This window comes from Pteropus vampyrus, unplaced genomic scaffold (genome assembly GCF_000151845.1).
Source record: "Pteropus vampyrus isolate Shadow unplaced genomic scaffold, Pvam_2.0 Scaffold197, whole genome shotgun sequence".
NCBI lineage: Eukaryota > Metazoa > Chordata > Mammalia > Chiroptera > Pteropodidae > Pteropus > Pteropus vampyrus.
In genome coordinates this window covers 916,528-934,023 of record NW_011888978.1, presented here as the reverse complement: position 1 = coordinate 934,023, position 17,496 = coordinate 916,528, and the positions used below count along the sequence as shown (strand labels likewise).

The following is a 17,496-nucleotide window of genomic DNA, read 5'->3' as shown; positions in this document are numbered from 1 at the left end:
TGTGTCTGCAGTCTGCCTTTAATCTCTTTGCTTTTGTGTTCTTGTTACAATGAGTTTATATTATCATAAGTCACTCTACAGTGGAAAGCAGTTTCTTTTTGGTTCTTGGTTGTTTTCTCTTCACACTGTCCCTCTGGTCCGATTGTCATTGCAGTTATGCTGCACCAGTATTTCCTGGCCCAGTGCACGCACTTGGCACTCTCTGCAGACGTTGCGTGTGCCCTGATTTGTCCTGGAGATGAGTCGGTTTTTCTCTCCTGGCTAATTCCTGAGAATAGGGTACTGTGGTGCCACTCGCTGTTCAATGTGCTGAGGGAACTGGGGGCCACTATGATGATGTCCCCTGACCCTTGTTTCCCTTCTGAGATTCCAAAACAAAGTCCTCAGCAGGGAGGGATGGGATGGGTCTTCATTCTGTCAGACACCACAGAGGTAGTGGTCTCACTTCTCAGCAGTGAGAAGAGGGAGGAGTTAGACACCTTCTGCCTTGGATGGCTGCTTCTGCGCCTGGGAGGTTGATAGGCTATGTCCAGGTTCATCTCCCAGTTCTGTTCTGTGGTGTGGGGCACTGGGGGCTCTCCTTGTTCCCTGCCTGACATGTCTTTTCTAGTCTGACCCCTCTGGTTAGTTCATGGGGTTGGTTCATATGCTCCTTCCCCAGCTGGTTGTTGTCGCCGTTTACCTGTGTCCCATCTTTCTGGGGTCTGCTCTGTGGGCAGAGGGCAGCGCTGGGTGTGACCACTCCCCAGAGGCTTGTGTGCCTTCTGGCTTCCTCTGTGTTTGCTCCCTGTCTGGTCTTTTCTCTGCATCCTCTCTCTCTCGAATTTTTTATTTTCACTCTCATGCTTCTGATTTCCCATTCTTGAGTTATTCCTTCCTCAGAGCACCTTGTTCTTGTATCCTGGATGCAGCACCTTCTCTCAGATGCAGCTTTTTGCTTGTAGAGTTATGTCAACCTTAAAAATAAAATAGCCTCTTATTTTTCCAGCAAAATGAGTTTATTCGGGATTAGCAGAGGAAGTGCAGTTAGGGACATGCAAACCATGGTGAAACCATAGGCAAGTCCTGAGAACAGAGGAGAGGAACTGCTCTTATGGAGGAAAAGAGGGAGTTGGAGGGGCTGTTTTGAGCAGAGATTCCTTGGACGAAAGCTAGAGTTTGGGTAGTGGTAGCTTCTCATTGGCTGAATGTGGTGGTTTCTCATTGGCTGGGCTGTTTCTCGGCAAGGAAAATCTTCCTGATGGGGCATGTGAAGTAAGCTTCTTCCTGCTGGAGTCTGCAGAAGACAGTGGGTGGCAGTGTGTGAGAGCTCCCCCTTCAGAGTTTCACGATTCCTATTTTAATGACGTTTTTACTCATTTTCACACTTTTTAAAGCAGTTTTAGGTTCACAGCATAATTGAGAGGAAGGTACAGAGATTTCCCACATACACGACCTCCCCCACGATCAGCATCCCCTCCCAGAGTGGTGCATTTGTCTCAGCACAGACACATCACCATCCAGAGTCCATAGTGTACATTAGGGTCACTGTTGGTGCTGTACCTTCTGTAGGTTTGGACAAATAACTGACATGGATCTACCACTGTGGTCTCACACAGAGTAGTCTCACTACCCTGAACATCCTCCGTGTTCCGCCTAGTCATCCCTCCCCTCCCCACAATCGCTGACAGCCATAGGTCTTTTACTGTCTCCATAGTTCTTGCCTTTGCCTTAGAATGGCAGGCAGTTGGAATCATCCAGTGTGTGGTCTCCTCTTTCACTTAGTAACACACAGGTGTGGTTACTCTGTCTTTTCATTGCTTGATGGCTGATTTCCTCTTAGTGCTGAGTAATATTCCATCAAATGGATGTAGCACAGTTTATTCACTCACCTATCAAAAGGACATCTTGGTGGCTCCCAAGTTTCAGCAATTATGGATAAAACAAGTGTAAACATCCACGTGTAGGTTTGTGTGTGGACGTACGTTTTCAGCTCCTTTGGGTCAGTACCAAGGAGACCAATTGCTGGGTCATGTCGTAAGAGTTAGTTCTGTAAGAAACTGCTAAACTCTTCCAAAGTGGCTACAGCATTTTGCATGCCTACCAGCAGTAGCTGAGAGGTCCTTTTGCTCCACCTCCTTGCCCACATTTGGTGTCATCAGTGTTCCAGATGTTGGTCATTCTAGTAAGTGTAAAGTGATAGCTCATTATTTTAATTTGCATTTCCCTGAGGACATGTGATGGGGAGCATCTTTTCATGTGCGCATTTGCCATCTGTGTATATCTTCTTTAGTGAGGTATCTGTCAAGATCTTTGGCCCATTTTTAAGTCCAGTTGTTTGTTTTCATATTATTGGGTGTCCTCATCCTGGCTGGACCACTCCATCTAGCCCCAACCCCCTAGCTATGTCTAACTGCACTAGCCTCTCTTCTGTTCTTACCTGTCTGAAGGACCTGTGCACTTTATCCGATCACCACATCAGAATCTTGGGGTCGTTTAGGTAGACATGGGCTTGGGGTGGTTCTGGGCGACCTTTGGGAGGCGAAGGTGGGCGTGGTTAGGTGTGGCCTCACTGGCCCCTTCATACTTTCCAGCTCCAGAGTGCCCCTCCTGAAATTCACGTGCGCCCCTTCTGGCCGTGCCTAGGACCCTGACTTCTGGGTAGTTTCCAGGGCTGGAGGCCACAGGTTCTGTCTTCAGGGTGGGCATTGGTGCCTTTCTGCCTCACCTTGAGTGCCTGATGCCACTGTGGTCCCTGGGCCCGCCCTTTGGTATGTGCATGGCCATGTGGGGATGGGTTCTTGTGGTGGCCGAGAGGTTTCCTGTGTATACTGTGCTGCTTAGTAGTAGTGGAGGCAGGAGGGCCTGAGGCCCGGCTCTGCTTACTGGTCTCATGGTGCGCCCCGACGTGTGCTGCTGCCTTCTCCCGCAGGGTCCCCAAACATGCTGACCAGGAGCCCACCTTCCTCCTGGAGTGTGACAGCTCAGTGCTAGATGCACTGCAGAAGCACCTGGTGCTGCACAAGATCCGGCGGAAGGTCACGGTGGAGCCGTGCCCTGAGCTGCACGTTTGGGCCGTGCTGTCCCGTGACCCGGAGGAGGCCAGTGGGGCCACACTGCTGCAGGAGCACAAGGGTACTGCCATACTCACCTGTGACCCCCGCACTGCTCGCATGGGCTGGCGGCTCCTTGCTCAGGACAAGGGCTCTACCCTGGTGCCTGGGGGCCAACTCGGGGACCTCCGGGATTATCACCGGCACCGGTACCTGCAAGGTACGGGTGCCAGGCAGGAGGGTCAGGGAGGGCAGGGGCTAGGTGGGAGGGTGGGAATGCAGGGCCAGATCCTAGAGAGGCACTAGGAAGAGCCACTGGGGAAAGCAGGACTCCGGTCAGGCAAGGTGCCATCTCTAGCAGGTGGGATGAGGGCCAGACAGCTGTTCACCAGGGGACCGGAGCAGGGGGCAGAGGGTGGGTAACTATGGAGGTGGTTTGGGCTACACCGCTCTCCTTGGCTGAGCCCTGGCTCTGGAGGACACCTCAGCCCTCACCAAGCTTCTCCCTTCCTTCCCCTACAGGCGTTCCTGAGGGAGTCCATGACCTGCCCCCAGGAGTGGCCCTGCCCCTGGAGTCCAACCTGGCCTTCATGAATGGTGTCAGCTTTACCAAGGGCTGCTATATAGGCCAGGAGCTGACAGCCCGCACCCACCACATGGGTGTCATCCGTAAGCGCCTCTTTCCGGTGCAGCTCTCGGGTCCCCTCCCTGCCAGTGGCATCTCCCCTGGTACTACGGTGCTCACCGAGTCTGGACAGGCAGCTGGCAAGTACAGGGCCGGCCAGGGAGATGTGGGGCTAGCCTTGCTGCATTCAGAGAAAATCAAGGGCCCTCTGCATATCAGAACTGCTGGGAGTGGCCGGGTGGCCTTGACTGCATCTGTGCCTGACTGGTGGCCCACAACCACCAAGTAGCGTGGACATCCCTGTGCTCCCACTGAGGGCCTCTATCTCTTTGCACACCTGCAGGCTGGCTCCCACTTCCCAGGGTTGCCCTGTGGAATGCACACCCCCTTGGAAGGTCCTCGAATATACATGGGGCTCTTGGGGCTGTGGGTGCAGTAGGCATACTGCTGCTCTAGGCCTTTCCCAAAAGCCCACCATGCTTCTGCAGAGACACTGGTCTGTGCCAGGGGCAGCAGGAGCAAGCCCTGTGCCTACCTCTGTGCCGAGCTGAGTCCTAGCCTCCAGCACACCCCAGACGAGGTCCTAAACCATGTTGGTCTAGAGGCCGTTTGTCCATCAGCCAAGGATAGGAGAGAGGACCTGTGCTCCTGAGCCTTCCCCGCCACCCGTACCACTCAGCTTGCTCTGGGGCAGGACTGGGACTGAGGCAGTGCAGCCTCTGGTTGGCAAGGGGCAGGCGGCTCTGGAAATTGTCTTCTGTGTGGGTTTGGGGCAGGTCTCAGGGCGGGAATTGTGTGCAGTGGTATCATGGTGGTGTATGTGCATGGAGGCACGCACCGCCCCTAAGCACCACAAAAGGTTCTCCAGGTACACCATTGCATTCGGTGCTGGCTGTGGAGCCCTGGACCTCTTCATGGTGGCGCCGCAGCTTGGCAGCGTCTGCCCCTGGCGTCCTGGGCAGCCCCTCCCGGAGCCTGCATGAACTCGGTGGGCCGCCTGCAGGGAGGGCTTCAGCTTGATTTCCTGCTGCTCTTTTATGATGTGGTGTGCCTTCATGGTAAGGAGACCATGCTGACATCCATCCTCCCACTCAGTGTGAATGTCATGTTTATGGGTGACCTGCTCATACTCCAGAGCAACTATTAAAGTTTGATCCACAAGTGGCCCTCATGGGATTCTGGTTTCATTTTGGGTGGAAGGCACCAGGACTTGGTTTTGGGTAGACGATACATTGAGAAGCTCTCCCTTCAGCAGCCAAGCACACCAGTTAAAATATTTTAGTAAGAGTTCCTGGCTTGGCTGGGCTGACAGTAAGGTAAGAGGCCTTAGAGGCTGGGACAGGGAGGGAGCACCAGGGCCCTAGGGGCTCTGAGCTGTGGTCATTGGCCCAGGGCAAGGAGGCAGCCACGGCCTGCCCCGAGCAGAAGGCTAAGCTCACAAGGAGGCATCCTGGTGCCAGGTGGGGTGCAAGACCCCACCCAGAACCTGCAGCCAAATGCAGCTTAGAGTCACCCCAGGAGGAGATGGGGTGAACCTGAGGAGAAGGGGGCCCAGAGAGTGACTGGGCCATTGAGGGTGGGGGAGATGGGGATGTGGCCCCAGCCAGCCACACAAGGCAAGGCACCCCTCAGGCAGTGCTGTCCTCCAATACTGAAAGCAAGTGGTCAGGCCAGGCTGTACCGTCCTGAGGCACATCTCCTGGGGTGAACAAGATTGAGGTAGGTCAGCCTCTGGACAGGAATGGTGTTCTCACAACACATAAAGAACTCAGGAGTGCTTGTGCTGATGGAACTATGGTGACTGTCCCACCCTGGCCAAGACCAGAATAGCCACCTGTCCCGGCTCTGCCTTTGGCACCCTCTTCTCATGTTCTCTTTTACTGAAAATCGGGTAACAGAGGTAATATGTTAACCGGAAACTGCATCAGTCACTTCTCCCCACCCGTAGGAAACAATTCATAATTCACTAGCACATGTGATGTGGCAGTTTCAGCCCCTCTGGCTGGTTCGTACACTGATGCTGAGATGGCTCAGGGTTCCACTTCTTTCTGTGTCTGTGTGACCGAATCCTGGAGGCCAGCCTTGCAAGCCAGGCCACCCTTCTTTGGAAGTGCTCCTGGGCTGGCACCTGCTATGTGCTGTGGGTGCTCAGGCTTCTCTGTGGGCACTGGTGTCTGCAGCATGTCAGTGCTGGTGGCAGGAGTGAGCTGTGAGTAAGTGAGAGCAGACGCTGGCCTTGGGGCTTTTCATCACGGGGACCTCCTCTGACCGTCTCCAGGGTTTTCCAGGTAACCTAATGGGGACCTGAATATATTTGGCTCAGACCCAAATGCGTGTTCCAGGTTCTACCTTGGTACTTTCAGAAGATGGCTGCTGCACTGACAAACCACGTAAGCCTTCAGAAACTTACAGAAGGCTCAGCCTTGTAGGAGTACTTAGAGCCGCCCCTGGTGGCAGTGGGTCCCATCCTCACATCTGCCTTCAACTTCATTAAAATAATCTGTGAACTGCTGCAGGTGCCCAGAAGGATCTTTGCCCCTTTTCATACCTGCTTTAGTTCGTTTTATAGAAAGTATAAATTTCTAAAAAAAAAAAATAAGTAATCATAGCTAAAAGAAAAACGCCCTGGGTGGCAGTGTTTCTAGGAGCCTGGTGGTGTGTGTAAGCCTTTGGAAACCCATGTCCACTTCAGGCCTTACATAGAGAAGGTTCTAAGGAATAAATAAGCCTTTGTTGCTAAAAAACCAAAGAACCCAGAAACACTCATTTAACCCTCAAAGAAACAAGGTCAACAGAAAAGCCCATACATTTTCAGATAGCGAAGTAACCAGACACATTAAATGTATATTTAATATATTTTAAAAAATCATAAATAAGAGTGCAGAAGCAAATTTACAGAAATAAAATATTTTTAAAAATTCATGGATATATTTTCTGAAGAATTGGGAGGCTGATGTCAAGAAATGACTCTAGAATGAAGAGATGGTCTTAGACTGAGCGCAGAAAGAGATGGAAACATGAACAAGGTCAACGGACGGGTCAAGCCAGAAGGTTTGTGACATTGGCTTAAGGTGGCATTCCAGAAGGGAAAGGACATGGGGGCAGGGATAATGTTCACAGAAATAGTGGCTGAGAACTTTGCAGAACTAATAGACGTGGTCATTCTTAGACTCAGGCAGTGGGTCCTGAGTCTAAGAATGACCAGTGGGTCCCCAGCAGTATAAATAAAAACCTCTGCCTACTCACCATTTAGTGAAAGTACAGAATTCCAAAAACAGAAGATCTTAGGTAGAGAGAAAATGTTAAAAAAAAAATCCGGTTTATCAAAAGTAAGTGGAAGACAGTGGAAAGTGAATAATATCCTCCATGGACTGAGAGAAAAATAAACAGCTCAGCAAAACTCAAGAAGGAGGCAAAATAAGACATTCTTATCTGTGATGTGATTTATAATAAATTTATTTGGTCTTTGTCCTCCTTCCCGACACCAACCTCTTAAAACCCTTCAGAATAGGGCAGCACATCTGTGGTTCTCATCCTGTAATGAGAATGATAAAAGTGTCTTGTTATTCATAGCAAACCCCTATCAAAATCTCTTCCTTCACCCCTGAGTTGTGGTAAATTTACTAGGGGTAACTATAGCTTTAGTCATATTATAAAAAAAGACTGAAGATTAAGCTGTGCCTTCAACTTGTCTGAACAAAATAACAGAATAGACTCAAAGAAAGTAGAAAGAAGGAAAATAATAAATTAAAAAATTTAAAAACCCTCAAACAGGAGCAATAAAACCAAATGTTTTGAGATCAACAGGGTGATGGGTATGGGAAGGGCCCAAGGTCTACAGGGGTTCAGGCCAGGGCTCTGGACCCCACTCCAGTGCCCAGCCTTCCTAGGACCCCCTCTCCTGCCCCCCTGCTGTGTTCTCCATGCTCCTCTTCCCAGCCATTGATTTTCCAAAGTGCTCATTTACAAATACATAGTGTGTCCCATTTTCTTCCAGGTTTGTCTGTGCGCTGTTTGTGTAGCTGAGATTTTGCCATGTATAATAGTTAACGGTTTCGTCTCCTGTATTTTTTCCTCATGTATCATGAGTGCTTGAACTCCTGTTGTCACCATGAAAGATTTGGGTGACGTCCAGTATCTGAATGTCACTCCCGTCATTCAGCTAGGCTGTCGGTGGACTTCCGGTGGGTTTCCTTGGTTCTCTTCTCTTTTTAGGTAAATAACACTTTGCTATAAGTCTTCCAGGTAGGTCGTGGGAGATGGTTTCCTCTTGACCCTGCTCTGGTGCCTTGGTCAGCCGGAGGTGTGGGTGGGGTGCTGGCCAGCAGTGGGTGGCGCACAGCCAGTTGTGCTGTGTTCTTGGCACTGGTGTGAGGAGCATTTATAAATAGCTTTGAAAAAAATTATGTAGTGGGGAGGCTGAGTCTGGGTGGGAAGGAAACCCCATTTTAAGAGGCCAGTGTGAGAGCTGAGTGGAGGCGGGCAGATGGGCAGGTGGGTGCCAGGCGCAGGGAGTCACATGCCCTGCAGGAGACCCCCACCCCGTGATGCTTGTTTAGATCTGCTTTCTCAGGGGTGGCTCCATAGTGCAGTGGTTAGCACGTCTGCTTTACATGCAGAAAGTCCTGGGTTCGTGCCCCAGGTGGAGCCACGGACCATACCCTGGGTGCATGCCCCAAGCGTGTGGGAGAGATGCCCTGCTTTCAGAGATTCAGTTCTAGAGCAAACGGCAACATCCATAGGCCCAGGGTGGAAGTGGGGTGGGGGTGGGGAATTAATGAGGGCGGAATAAAAAGATCTGCTTTCTTTAACACTTTGCTATGAAGACATCTAACAGAAAGAGAGTTTTTCAGTAAATATCGCATGGACACGCCTGATTCTCAATGAGCTGCTGGGGCCATGCTCTTCTGGGTGTCAACCCCTCACCCTCTCACCCCACTTGGCCTTTCTTATTTTTGACTCATTTCCAAATGAGCAAGTGCAGATGTTGGCCCCTCATACTAACACCTTTGTCAGGTGTAATGGTTCTCATTTATATGGTTATCATTTATAGTACTTTTTTCTCCTTGTAGGTAAGATTTCCATTCAGTGAAATGCACAAATTCTGCTATTTGATCGATTCAGAAATGCATAGGAACATGCAACCCAGGGAGGTCTGGAACATTCATTCTATCTCCGCCAGGACAGCCTTCTCCTGCCCCTTCCCAGTCTGTCACGGTGCCCCAGCCACCACAGATGTGCTGCCCTATTCTGAAGCTTCGTGTGGGTGCAGACCTGGGGCCATGCCCTTGGTGAGGCTGACCTCTCGGCACTACTTTGAGCCTCCCCAGTGCTCCGTGTCCTTAGTGCGGTCTTTTGTTGTCAAGTAGTGCTGTTGAAAGTGTGGACCACATTTAGCTGCTTCCCCTATGGAGGGGCCCCTGGAGTATTTGCAGTTTGTTAAGAGGAAAGCAGCTCTCCACATCCAAACAGACTGTGGCTGGATCAGCCACAAAAATAGAATTCTGACCCACAACCTGCAGCCACCTGCCCAAGAAACCAGCCCACTGTCCCCAGTAGCCCACCTGGGAAGTCGGCTGCTGTAAGTCAGCCTGGTAGGACAACAGGCTGTTGTCTCTAGTGACAATCTAGGATGCCCACTTCCATTCAGCTGCCAGCTCCCTGGGCCCACAGCCCCATCAAGGCACCCTTGAGTTGTCCTTGTTTCCATGGGGCCTCTGAGTGTCTCTTGTGAGTGATGGTGGCCAAACCCCTTGCTGCAGCGAGCTCTGAGCAAATATCCATTCTCGTCTGTGGTCTCCATTTATTTCCACACTGGAAAGCGACGTTTGTGGACACAGGCTTTCATCAGGTTCATGTCAATGCCCAGAGGTGGACCTGTGACCACTGGTAAGAGCTGGGTATGAGGAGCTACCTGCACCTCCCCTCAGTGACACTCCTGTCAACAGCACGTCCTTGCCAGCACTTGGTGCTGTCTGTCTCTAATTTCCATGTGGAAGTTTGTTGTCTAAATTTCAAACATCTTGGGCAGATGCCTGCCTGTGTGTGAGGGAGAGTAGGAGGTGGCCCTGGGGGAGCCCTATCCATTCTCTGTGGTCTGGGCACCTGACTTACTTGAAGTCTGTGTCTTTAGTTTCTTTTCAAATGAGATTGATTCCATTTGGTCATATTAGGGTTTGTGGGAAAATGAATGAATTCTGAATAAATTTTGTTTTATGTTAGAGATCTCTCAAAATGAGAAATTTGGAAAAATAATGATAGCAGGGATCCTGTCAATGAAGACCCAAGATTGCTGAGTTCTATGTTTACTGTTCCCCAACCCCCTCTCCCCCTTCCCTCCCTCCATTCATTCAACAAATTACCGAGTGCCTACAAACCACAGGTGATTCAAAGCATACAGTCGTTCTTCATCCAAAACCCCCAGTAGATGCCAGAAACCATAGAAAGTGAAACCTTGGATAAGGGGAGGCTCCTGTGCTGGGCGAACTGAAAACTACAGAATCTGCGAGTAATGAGGCTTCACTGGGTTTGCAAATATCTTCTCCCAGTCTATTGCTTGTCTTGTCATCCTTGTCACAAGGGCTTCTGCAAAGCAAAAGTTTAAAATTTTGATGAGGCTGAAATGATCAGTGTTTCCTTTTATGGATGATGCTTTTGGTGTTAGTCCTAGCACTCTTTGCCTAGCCTTAGGATCTGAAGATTTTCTCCTACTTTTTTCTAAAAGTTTAGTTTGTTGTATTTTTTAAGTTTACAATTTAAGTTGATTTTCTCATAAGGTGTGAGGTTTGGGATGAGGTTCACTTTTTCCCCCGTGGATGTGTAGTTGCTCTGGCACCATTGGTTGAAAAGGCTCCCTCCTCCACTGAGTTGCTTTTGCATGCCATGTTGAAAATCAGTTGTGCATATCTGTGTGGCTCTGTCTGTGGGTTCTCTGGTTTTTTTTTTCCATTCATCTCTGTGCATCTAATCCCTGCCATACAACATTGTCTTGATTTCTGTAAATATTAGAGTAGCCTTAATGTCGGGTAGTGTGATTCTTCCACTTTCTTCTTTGTCAAGACTGTTTAGCTATTCCAGGGCCTGTGCCTTTTTATATACATTTTAGAATAAGATTGACTGTGCCTTTAAGAAACCTAGCTGTTTTTTCTCTTCCTTCCTTCCATTGACACCAAGGAGAATATACCTGCCAAAGAGGACTCCTTGTGGTTGATTGGGCTCAAATTCATAACCAGAGTCTAGTAGCAGCCATTGTTTGCAGGGCTCCCTCAACCACACTGCATTTCAGGGAAGAGCCACAGACTGGGCCGCCAGGCCTCCTGCACTGGCTCTTGCTGCCTGAGTCAACCCTTGAAAGGATTAAAATTCGACCAATAGGACTAAGACTTTCCCTGTCCAGTCGGAGCTGCAAAGCTATATCCTCATTTGCATCTTCACTGATCCATCAGAGTGGCTCCATTTTGACCAAGTATGGTACTATTTGGACCATTCAAACTGGGGATTTGGAGTCCTCATTTGCATAGAAATTGACCAATCAGGGGTCAGGGGCAGGCACTCTTGCCTATATAAATCACCCTCTGTCTCAGTGAAGTGTGCTTCCAATTTTCACGGAAGACTGCATTTCCCAGGCCTGGAGCTGCAACACTGGCTTAGCTACAGTATGGAGTATAAATATGAGGGCTGCCTAGACTCAGAGCCGGGCTGTTCCAAAGTCGCGCTGTATCGTAACTGAGCTATTTCACAACTGAGCTCTTTGAACCGAGTAAAGTGACTCTCCTCTCATCACACCCCAAACTGGGGACTCCTTTTGGCATTGAATTTGCGACAATGACTTCTGTTGACACTTCCTTTCTTTTCTTGAGAGCATGGTACTTTATTGTGCAAGCGATTGTGAATTCTTCTACCTTCGCTGACAAATTCTTTTTAAGTCTATTTTACTTTTGGCTTTACTATTTTACTTATTTGAATTGAGGACATGAACATTAATTTAATTAATCTTACAAATATATTAAGAATCATGTAAGTGCAGGCCTCATGCTGGATGCTAGAAATCTAGTAGAGAACGAAGTCGATATGCATTAGAAGTTCTCATCATGAGTACTGCTAATTTTAGATAGACACTATATGTTGATAAAACAGTAGAACTGACCAATTTGGCACTACTTTATTTTATATTAATTGACTGTGAAAATAAGAGGCTTTTCCAGTCAATAAAGATTTGTGTTCAAAAGCATTGCATCAACGCAATAGTGGATGTTATCACGTAAAACACTGGAAATGGCAATCAAGAGGAGAGAGTGTCTGAAGTATCAAGAGATCAGATTTAGGATAATATCTGATTGGCAAAACATAATTATAAGCAACATTTTCTAGTATATAGTGGAGAAGACAATGAACTAAGTTTTCAGCTTAGACTTATCTCCAAAGGAATATATCTGTGCATTTCAAATATAATTCAGGAAAATTAAGATTCATTTTCCAGAAACTTACTTTATGGTCAACTGCTAAAGAATAAGGTGGGCAGTGGACAATCCCTAGAGAGGAATTACAGGTGGGAGAGGAAATAGGGAGAATTTGAGATGGAGCACAAGTCTGGTCTGTGCTTACAGATTTGCACAATGTAGGGATGGGCACAAACAGTTGAGGAAGAAATGGCTGCAGAAGCTACCTATCTTGTAACCCAGCTAGGCTCTGTTTGTCCAGTGGCTGAGAGTGATGGACAGAAACTTAGCTCTAGAGCCATTCATGGAAACATAATCTGTGGGGTGGGTAGAGTCAGATGCCAGTGCTGAATTCTATGAATAAAATGCAGTGCCACGGAGATGGATGGAGAGAGAGAGAGATGAAGTGGAGTTAAAGTAAGTAGGTCCCAGCAGCATCCAGAAAGGGCGTGTGCACGTGGCACCAGCGCAGGATGGACAGACAGGACGTGTGCAGCAAGACACAGAGTCCAGATGGGCAGTAGCCAGCACTGGCCTCACTGGGTCACAGGGAGCCAACTGCAAGACCTCAGTCGGCTTTAGCTCATTTAAGGTTATGCTGACCTCTGCTTCTGGCTCTGATAGGAACAGCCTTAGACCTGCGAAGCGGTGTGGGGAGAACTGACCTGTTCCATGAAGTGGGGTGACAGTTGCGGCCCCTCATGGGTCCTGCGTTGCCTCGGGTGGAGCCCCAAGACCCATATCATGGTGCATGCTTTCATTCTTGAGACTCCTGGCCTTACAGCACTACTGGTAGGCAGGCCTGGGATGGGGCCTTTGCCCATAGAGTCCCTGGTCACAGTAAGAAGAAGATACTGCAGATCTGGTTTGCCCAACCCTCTCAGTTTACCATGTGGATCTGTTTCTGGTCCCTGCGTCCTATTGCACATGTCCATCTGTCCATCCCTGCACTGCAGCTACGTTGCATTGATCACCCTGTTCTGAGTACTGTCTCAGGAACTGGTGTGGCTCTATAGAAAGCCAAGACCTTGAGATAGCATCTTGATTATTCCTGGCACTTTGCTTATCTGTGTGACTTTCAGAGTCAGATGGTTTACGATCTGTTCACACACACACTTGTGCACATGCGGAATAGCATTTTGATCAGCACTGGGTTGAATTTGTAGGTTGAGTTGGGAGACCTGTCATCTTAGTGTTATTGAATTTTCAAACCCGTGAACTTCACATATTTCTCCATTTATTTAATCCTACTTTAATGTCTTTCACAACGATTGTATACTTTTTTTAAAGATCTTACGTGTCATTTGCTAAATTTATCCATGTGTTCTTAAAAAGGATTTTGATACGATTGCAAATGGCATCTTTATGAAATTGCATAGAAAAAAATTGTGACATTATAAATGATTCTTTTCTGTAGGTGGTTTGGTGCTTTTTTCATGCCATCCTATGGTGGATTGAGTTAAACAGGAATGTGGGGCCTCACCCTGTTCTTGATCTTAAAGCAGATGCTGTGGTCATTTCAACATTTGTTCTGATGGTTGCCGACATTTTTTGGTATAACCTTTTTCAGGTTGAGAAAGTTCCCATTATTGGAAGTCCTACTTTGCTAAGTCTTTTTTCAAAATCATGAATGCTTGTTGAAATTTATTGATTTCTTTGGGGTATGAATTGAAATGATTATGTTTTCTAAGAATTTGTCCATATCATCTAAGTTTTAAAATTTTATTATAATAATATTGTTCATAATATACTATTAACAATAATCTATATTAAGGTATAGTTGATATACAGTAAACTACATTAATTTAAAGTATACAATCCAATGAGTTTTGGCAAAGGTCCTCTTATTTTTTTTAATCCTGCTGTATATAGATCCTTAGAATTTTTTCATCTTATAACTGAAAGTTTGTACCCTTTAAACAATATCTCCCCTTTTCCTCCATCCCCTTCAGCCCCTGGCAACCACCATTCTGTTCTCTTGTTATGTATAAGTGATACCACAAAGCATTTATCTTTTTCTGTCTGACTATCTCAGTATAATGCCTTCCAGGTCCATCCATATTGTCATAAATGGCAGAATTTCCATCTTTTTTGTATACTGATGAGTAATATTCCATTGTGTGTGTGTGTGTGTATGTGTGTGTGTATATACATACATATATGTGTGTGTGTATATATATGCACACACACATATATATATGCATATATACACACACACACACACACACACACTATCTCTTCTTTATCCTTCAGTCAATGGACACTTAGATTGCTTCTGTATCTTGGTTGCTATGAACACAGGAGTGCAGATATCTTTTCAAATTAATGTTTTTGTTTCCTTGGGATAAATTTCTGAGCTCTCTGTTCTGTTGCAGTAATCTATATGTCTGTTTTATGCCAGTTGTATGGTGTTTTGATGACTGTAGCCTTATAACGTAGTTTGAATCCTCTTATCTTTTCAGTCTATGCAGCACTCACAATGTGCCACCCTGACACTCCTAGCGTGGACTAGTTGTGCCTCTTCTCTTGGTCAGTCTTCATAAAGGTTTGTCAAGGAAGTGACATGTGGTTTTATTTATCCTCTCTGGTGTCTTGTGACTCCGTTTCATTAACTTCTGTCTTGTTCTTTCATTCTTTACCTGTCCTTGGTTCGATGTTTCTTTTTCACCTTACATCAATGTCCTGTGCTACTATCTCTGTGACTCACCTGAAAACTATCCTGTCAAGTCCACACAGCAATCCACTTTGTCCACAGTTCTGTCGTAAGCAGCAAGTCCAGCTGGGGGTTGACACCCCAAACTCTGCTGCAGTCTGTCATTTTGACCAAATGAAACCTAGCTGAAATGCATGGCTTCAGTATCTTTATAGCACATTAAACGTGTAATTGAAATTGTATGAGAGCTTTTCATTTTGGTCTTTCTTCTCTTCTGCTCTAAGCTGCTAAAGTGGTTCCTTTCTGAGCCTTACTTAACCCATGGGGTTGACAGCCTGTGTTTTTGTTACATTTTAGTTCTAAGTATTTTAAAATTTTCATTTTGCTTTTTTTCTCTCTTGGCCCTTGAGTTATTCAGAGGTGATGTCTAAATGAATAGAGCTTGTCTTTGTTTTGTTTTTGATGAATTTTAACATCTGTTAGCTTTCATGCTGTTCCTTTGAAGTTCATGGCTCCTGGTGAACTGAACCCTTTCAATGACCTCTGAACTTTAGCTGTTATTTCCCCCACAAAGCCAATTTTGTTTACTGGTAACACAGCTGCATTGGTTTTATTTTGGTGAACACCATTTGCCATTTCTGTATTTTCCTATTCTTTTTCTTTGAACTTTTATATATGCTTATGTTTTAGATGTGTCTCTAATATTCAGCAATATTTAGATTTTTGGTTTTGTTATTTATCTCCCAAATCTTTTTCATTTAGCTGCACTACGTGTGTGTGTACACAAACATGTACATAACTCTGAGTATATTTTTACCACTTGCACCAATAGCTGTTAGCTTATGAACCACAAGTCTAGATGTACATTGCTCGAAACCATTTCACTCCTTGTTTAAAGCTGATACTTTAGATTTATGTCCTGTTTGAGTCAGGATCTCCTTGGGAGCCATTTGGCCTCACAAGCACTTCAACTCCTAAACTATTATGGGCTCCAGAGAGCTTCAAGTTCCTGTGCAATAAATCTATCAATATCAAAACTGAGGAAAGTTTTAGATGTTTATTAATTTATTTAAAATATTAATAAGCCCATTAAATGGGTCTATTAATATTTTATATGTTAATATAAGTAATATATCTTTAGTGAAAAAAAAAAAAAGCCTGTATTTTCCAAAACGAATAAAAAAATGTAGGAGGAGACTGGTGTTTGTGACAGTGTGCAGCTCGCTGACACCCAAGATAGTCAGTTCCCTGCTTTGGAGTCCTGAAGCCTCCGGGGACAACCCCACACTTATGGGAATGGGAGAAAAGACAACAGTGTCTCAGCATCACTGGAAACCACCCAGACTGCTAGGTCTCTTAAAAGGGCCTCAGGGCCTGCCTCCCCATGTCCCTCCCCATGGCGCACCCCATGGCCCTCACAGTGTGACACCCCCCCTTCCGAGGCCTCCCCTGGCCCCCCGTGGCCACCCCACATGTCCCTCCATGACCCTCTGTGGCCCCCCTGTGGTCTTCTCATGCCCCCTGCTTTGGTCCCCACCATGGTTCTCCCTGTGGCCCCCCCATGACCCTCACCATGGCCCCCACCATGGCCCTCACCCAGCCTTGCCCAGGCTTGGCCTCTAGCACAGTGCAATCTGGGGCTGCTGCTATATTGTTTTAGACTTTCTTTGCTCTTGTTAACTGACCTGTGTGCTGTCTTCAGCAGCTCAGGATTGGGACACAAAACACAAATTTGGGTGCCTCTGGGTCTTCTCCTAGCTCTGGCCTGCTTGGCTGAGTTCTCCAGGTTTCCACAACATGCTTACCTGTTCTGACTGCACCTGTTCCCTCCACCCTCGGCTGTATCATCTGGAAGATCTGTGTGGACTTTTATGTTGAGGTCAAGCTCATCAACTTGGCTTTTCTCTTTTAAAATTTTATCTTCTCGTTATTTTTTTTTACTTCAAATGGGATGTGTGTCCGTGAGTGCAACTTAATGGCACAGAAGCACACAGGGTAAAGAGCCACATCCTCTTTTCTACCTTCTCAAAGGTCAATGTAGTCCTCACCTGTGCATCTGCAGACATACCCTCGTGTCCACGCACACACTGTTCCATGTTTCTCTTTTCCATGCTAAATTGGATTGTGCCCTCTGTGTCCTGCAGTTCATGTCTCCAAACTCGTTACCTGTGTCAACTGATTTTATGTCACCATGACTGGGCCGTGAGAGCCCAGACGTTTGGTCCGGCATGAATCTGGGCATGTCTATGAGGTGTTTCTGGGTGAGGTGAGCATTGAGTCGGCGGGCTGTGTAAAGCAGATGGCCCTCCCCAGGGTGGGCTGCACCTTCCAACAGGCAAAGGGAGAGGGAACGGCTCCTGCCTGGCTGTCCAACTGGGCCCTCAGTCATCTTCTGTCCTTGGACTCAGACTGGAACGTCGGCTCCAGGGGTCTCCAGTTTGCTGAGCAGATACATACATTTGTGCTCCTGGTGTTTCTGTCCCTCTAGAGAAACCTAAATAGTAGTGTCTTCCCCCAGCAGAGGCGATGACCTGCCGTGTTCTGGCTGTGACTGTGCCCTGCCCTAGGAGGGCGTATCCTGTGATTTATTTGATTTTCTCCCTGGTGATTGAGCCCGTTGACAATTTTTTGCTGCCATCTGCTACCTTGAACATCCTCGTATCTGTATTGTTGTGCATGTGTTTTAAAATTTCTGCCAGTCACACGTGGGGCAGTGCCATTTCCAGGGTTTGTTTTTGGTGTTGTTTG

The 17,496-nt window shown here is 47.1% G+C and overlaps 1 protein-coding gene across 2 annotated transcripts in view; it reads left to right on the top strand.

Annotated features, from left to right (window-relative positions):
• Positions 1 to 4,823, top strand: part of IBA57 (IBA57, iron-sulfur cluster assembly) — an 8,226-nt gene extending 3,403 nt beyond the window's left edge. Inside the window, exons 2-3 of one of the 2 annotated variants that reach the window (XM_011371927.2) lie at positions 2,912 to 3,114; positions 3,555 to 4,823. In XM_011371927.2, coding sequence (XP_011370229.1) covers positions 2,912 to 3,114; positions 3,555 to 3,946 — 595 coding nt within the window. In that variant the 3' untranslated portion in view covers positions 3,947 to 4,823. Of the gene's footprint in view, positions 1 to 2,911; positions 3,253 to 3,554 lie in introns of both variants that reach the window. The other variant, XM_011371926.2, reaches the window with a different exon arrangement.
• The last annotated feature ends 12,673 nt before the right edge of the window (positions 4,824 to 17,496 follow it).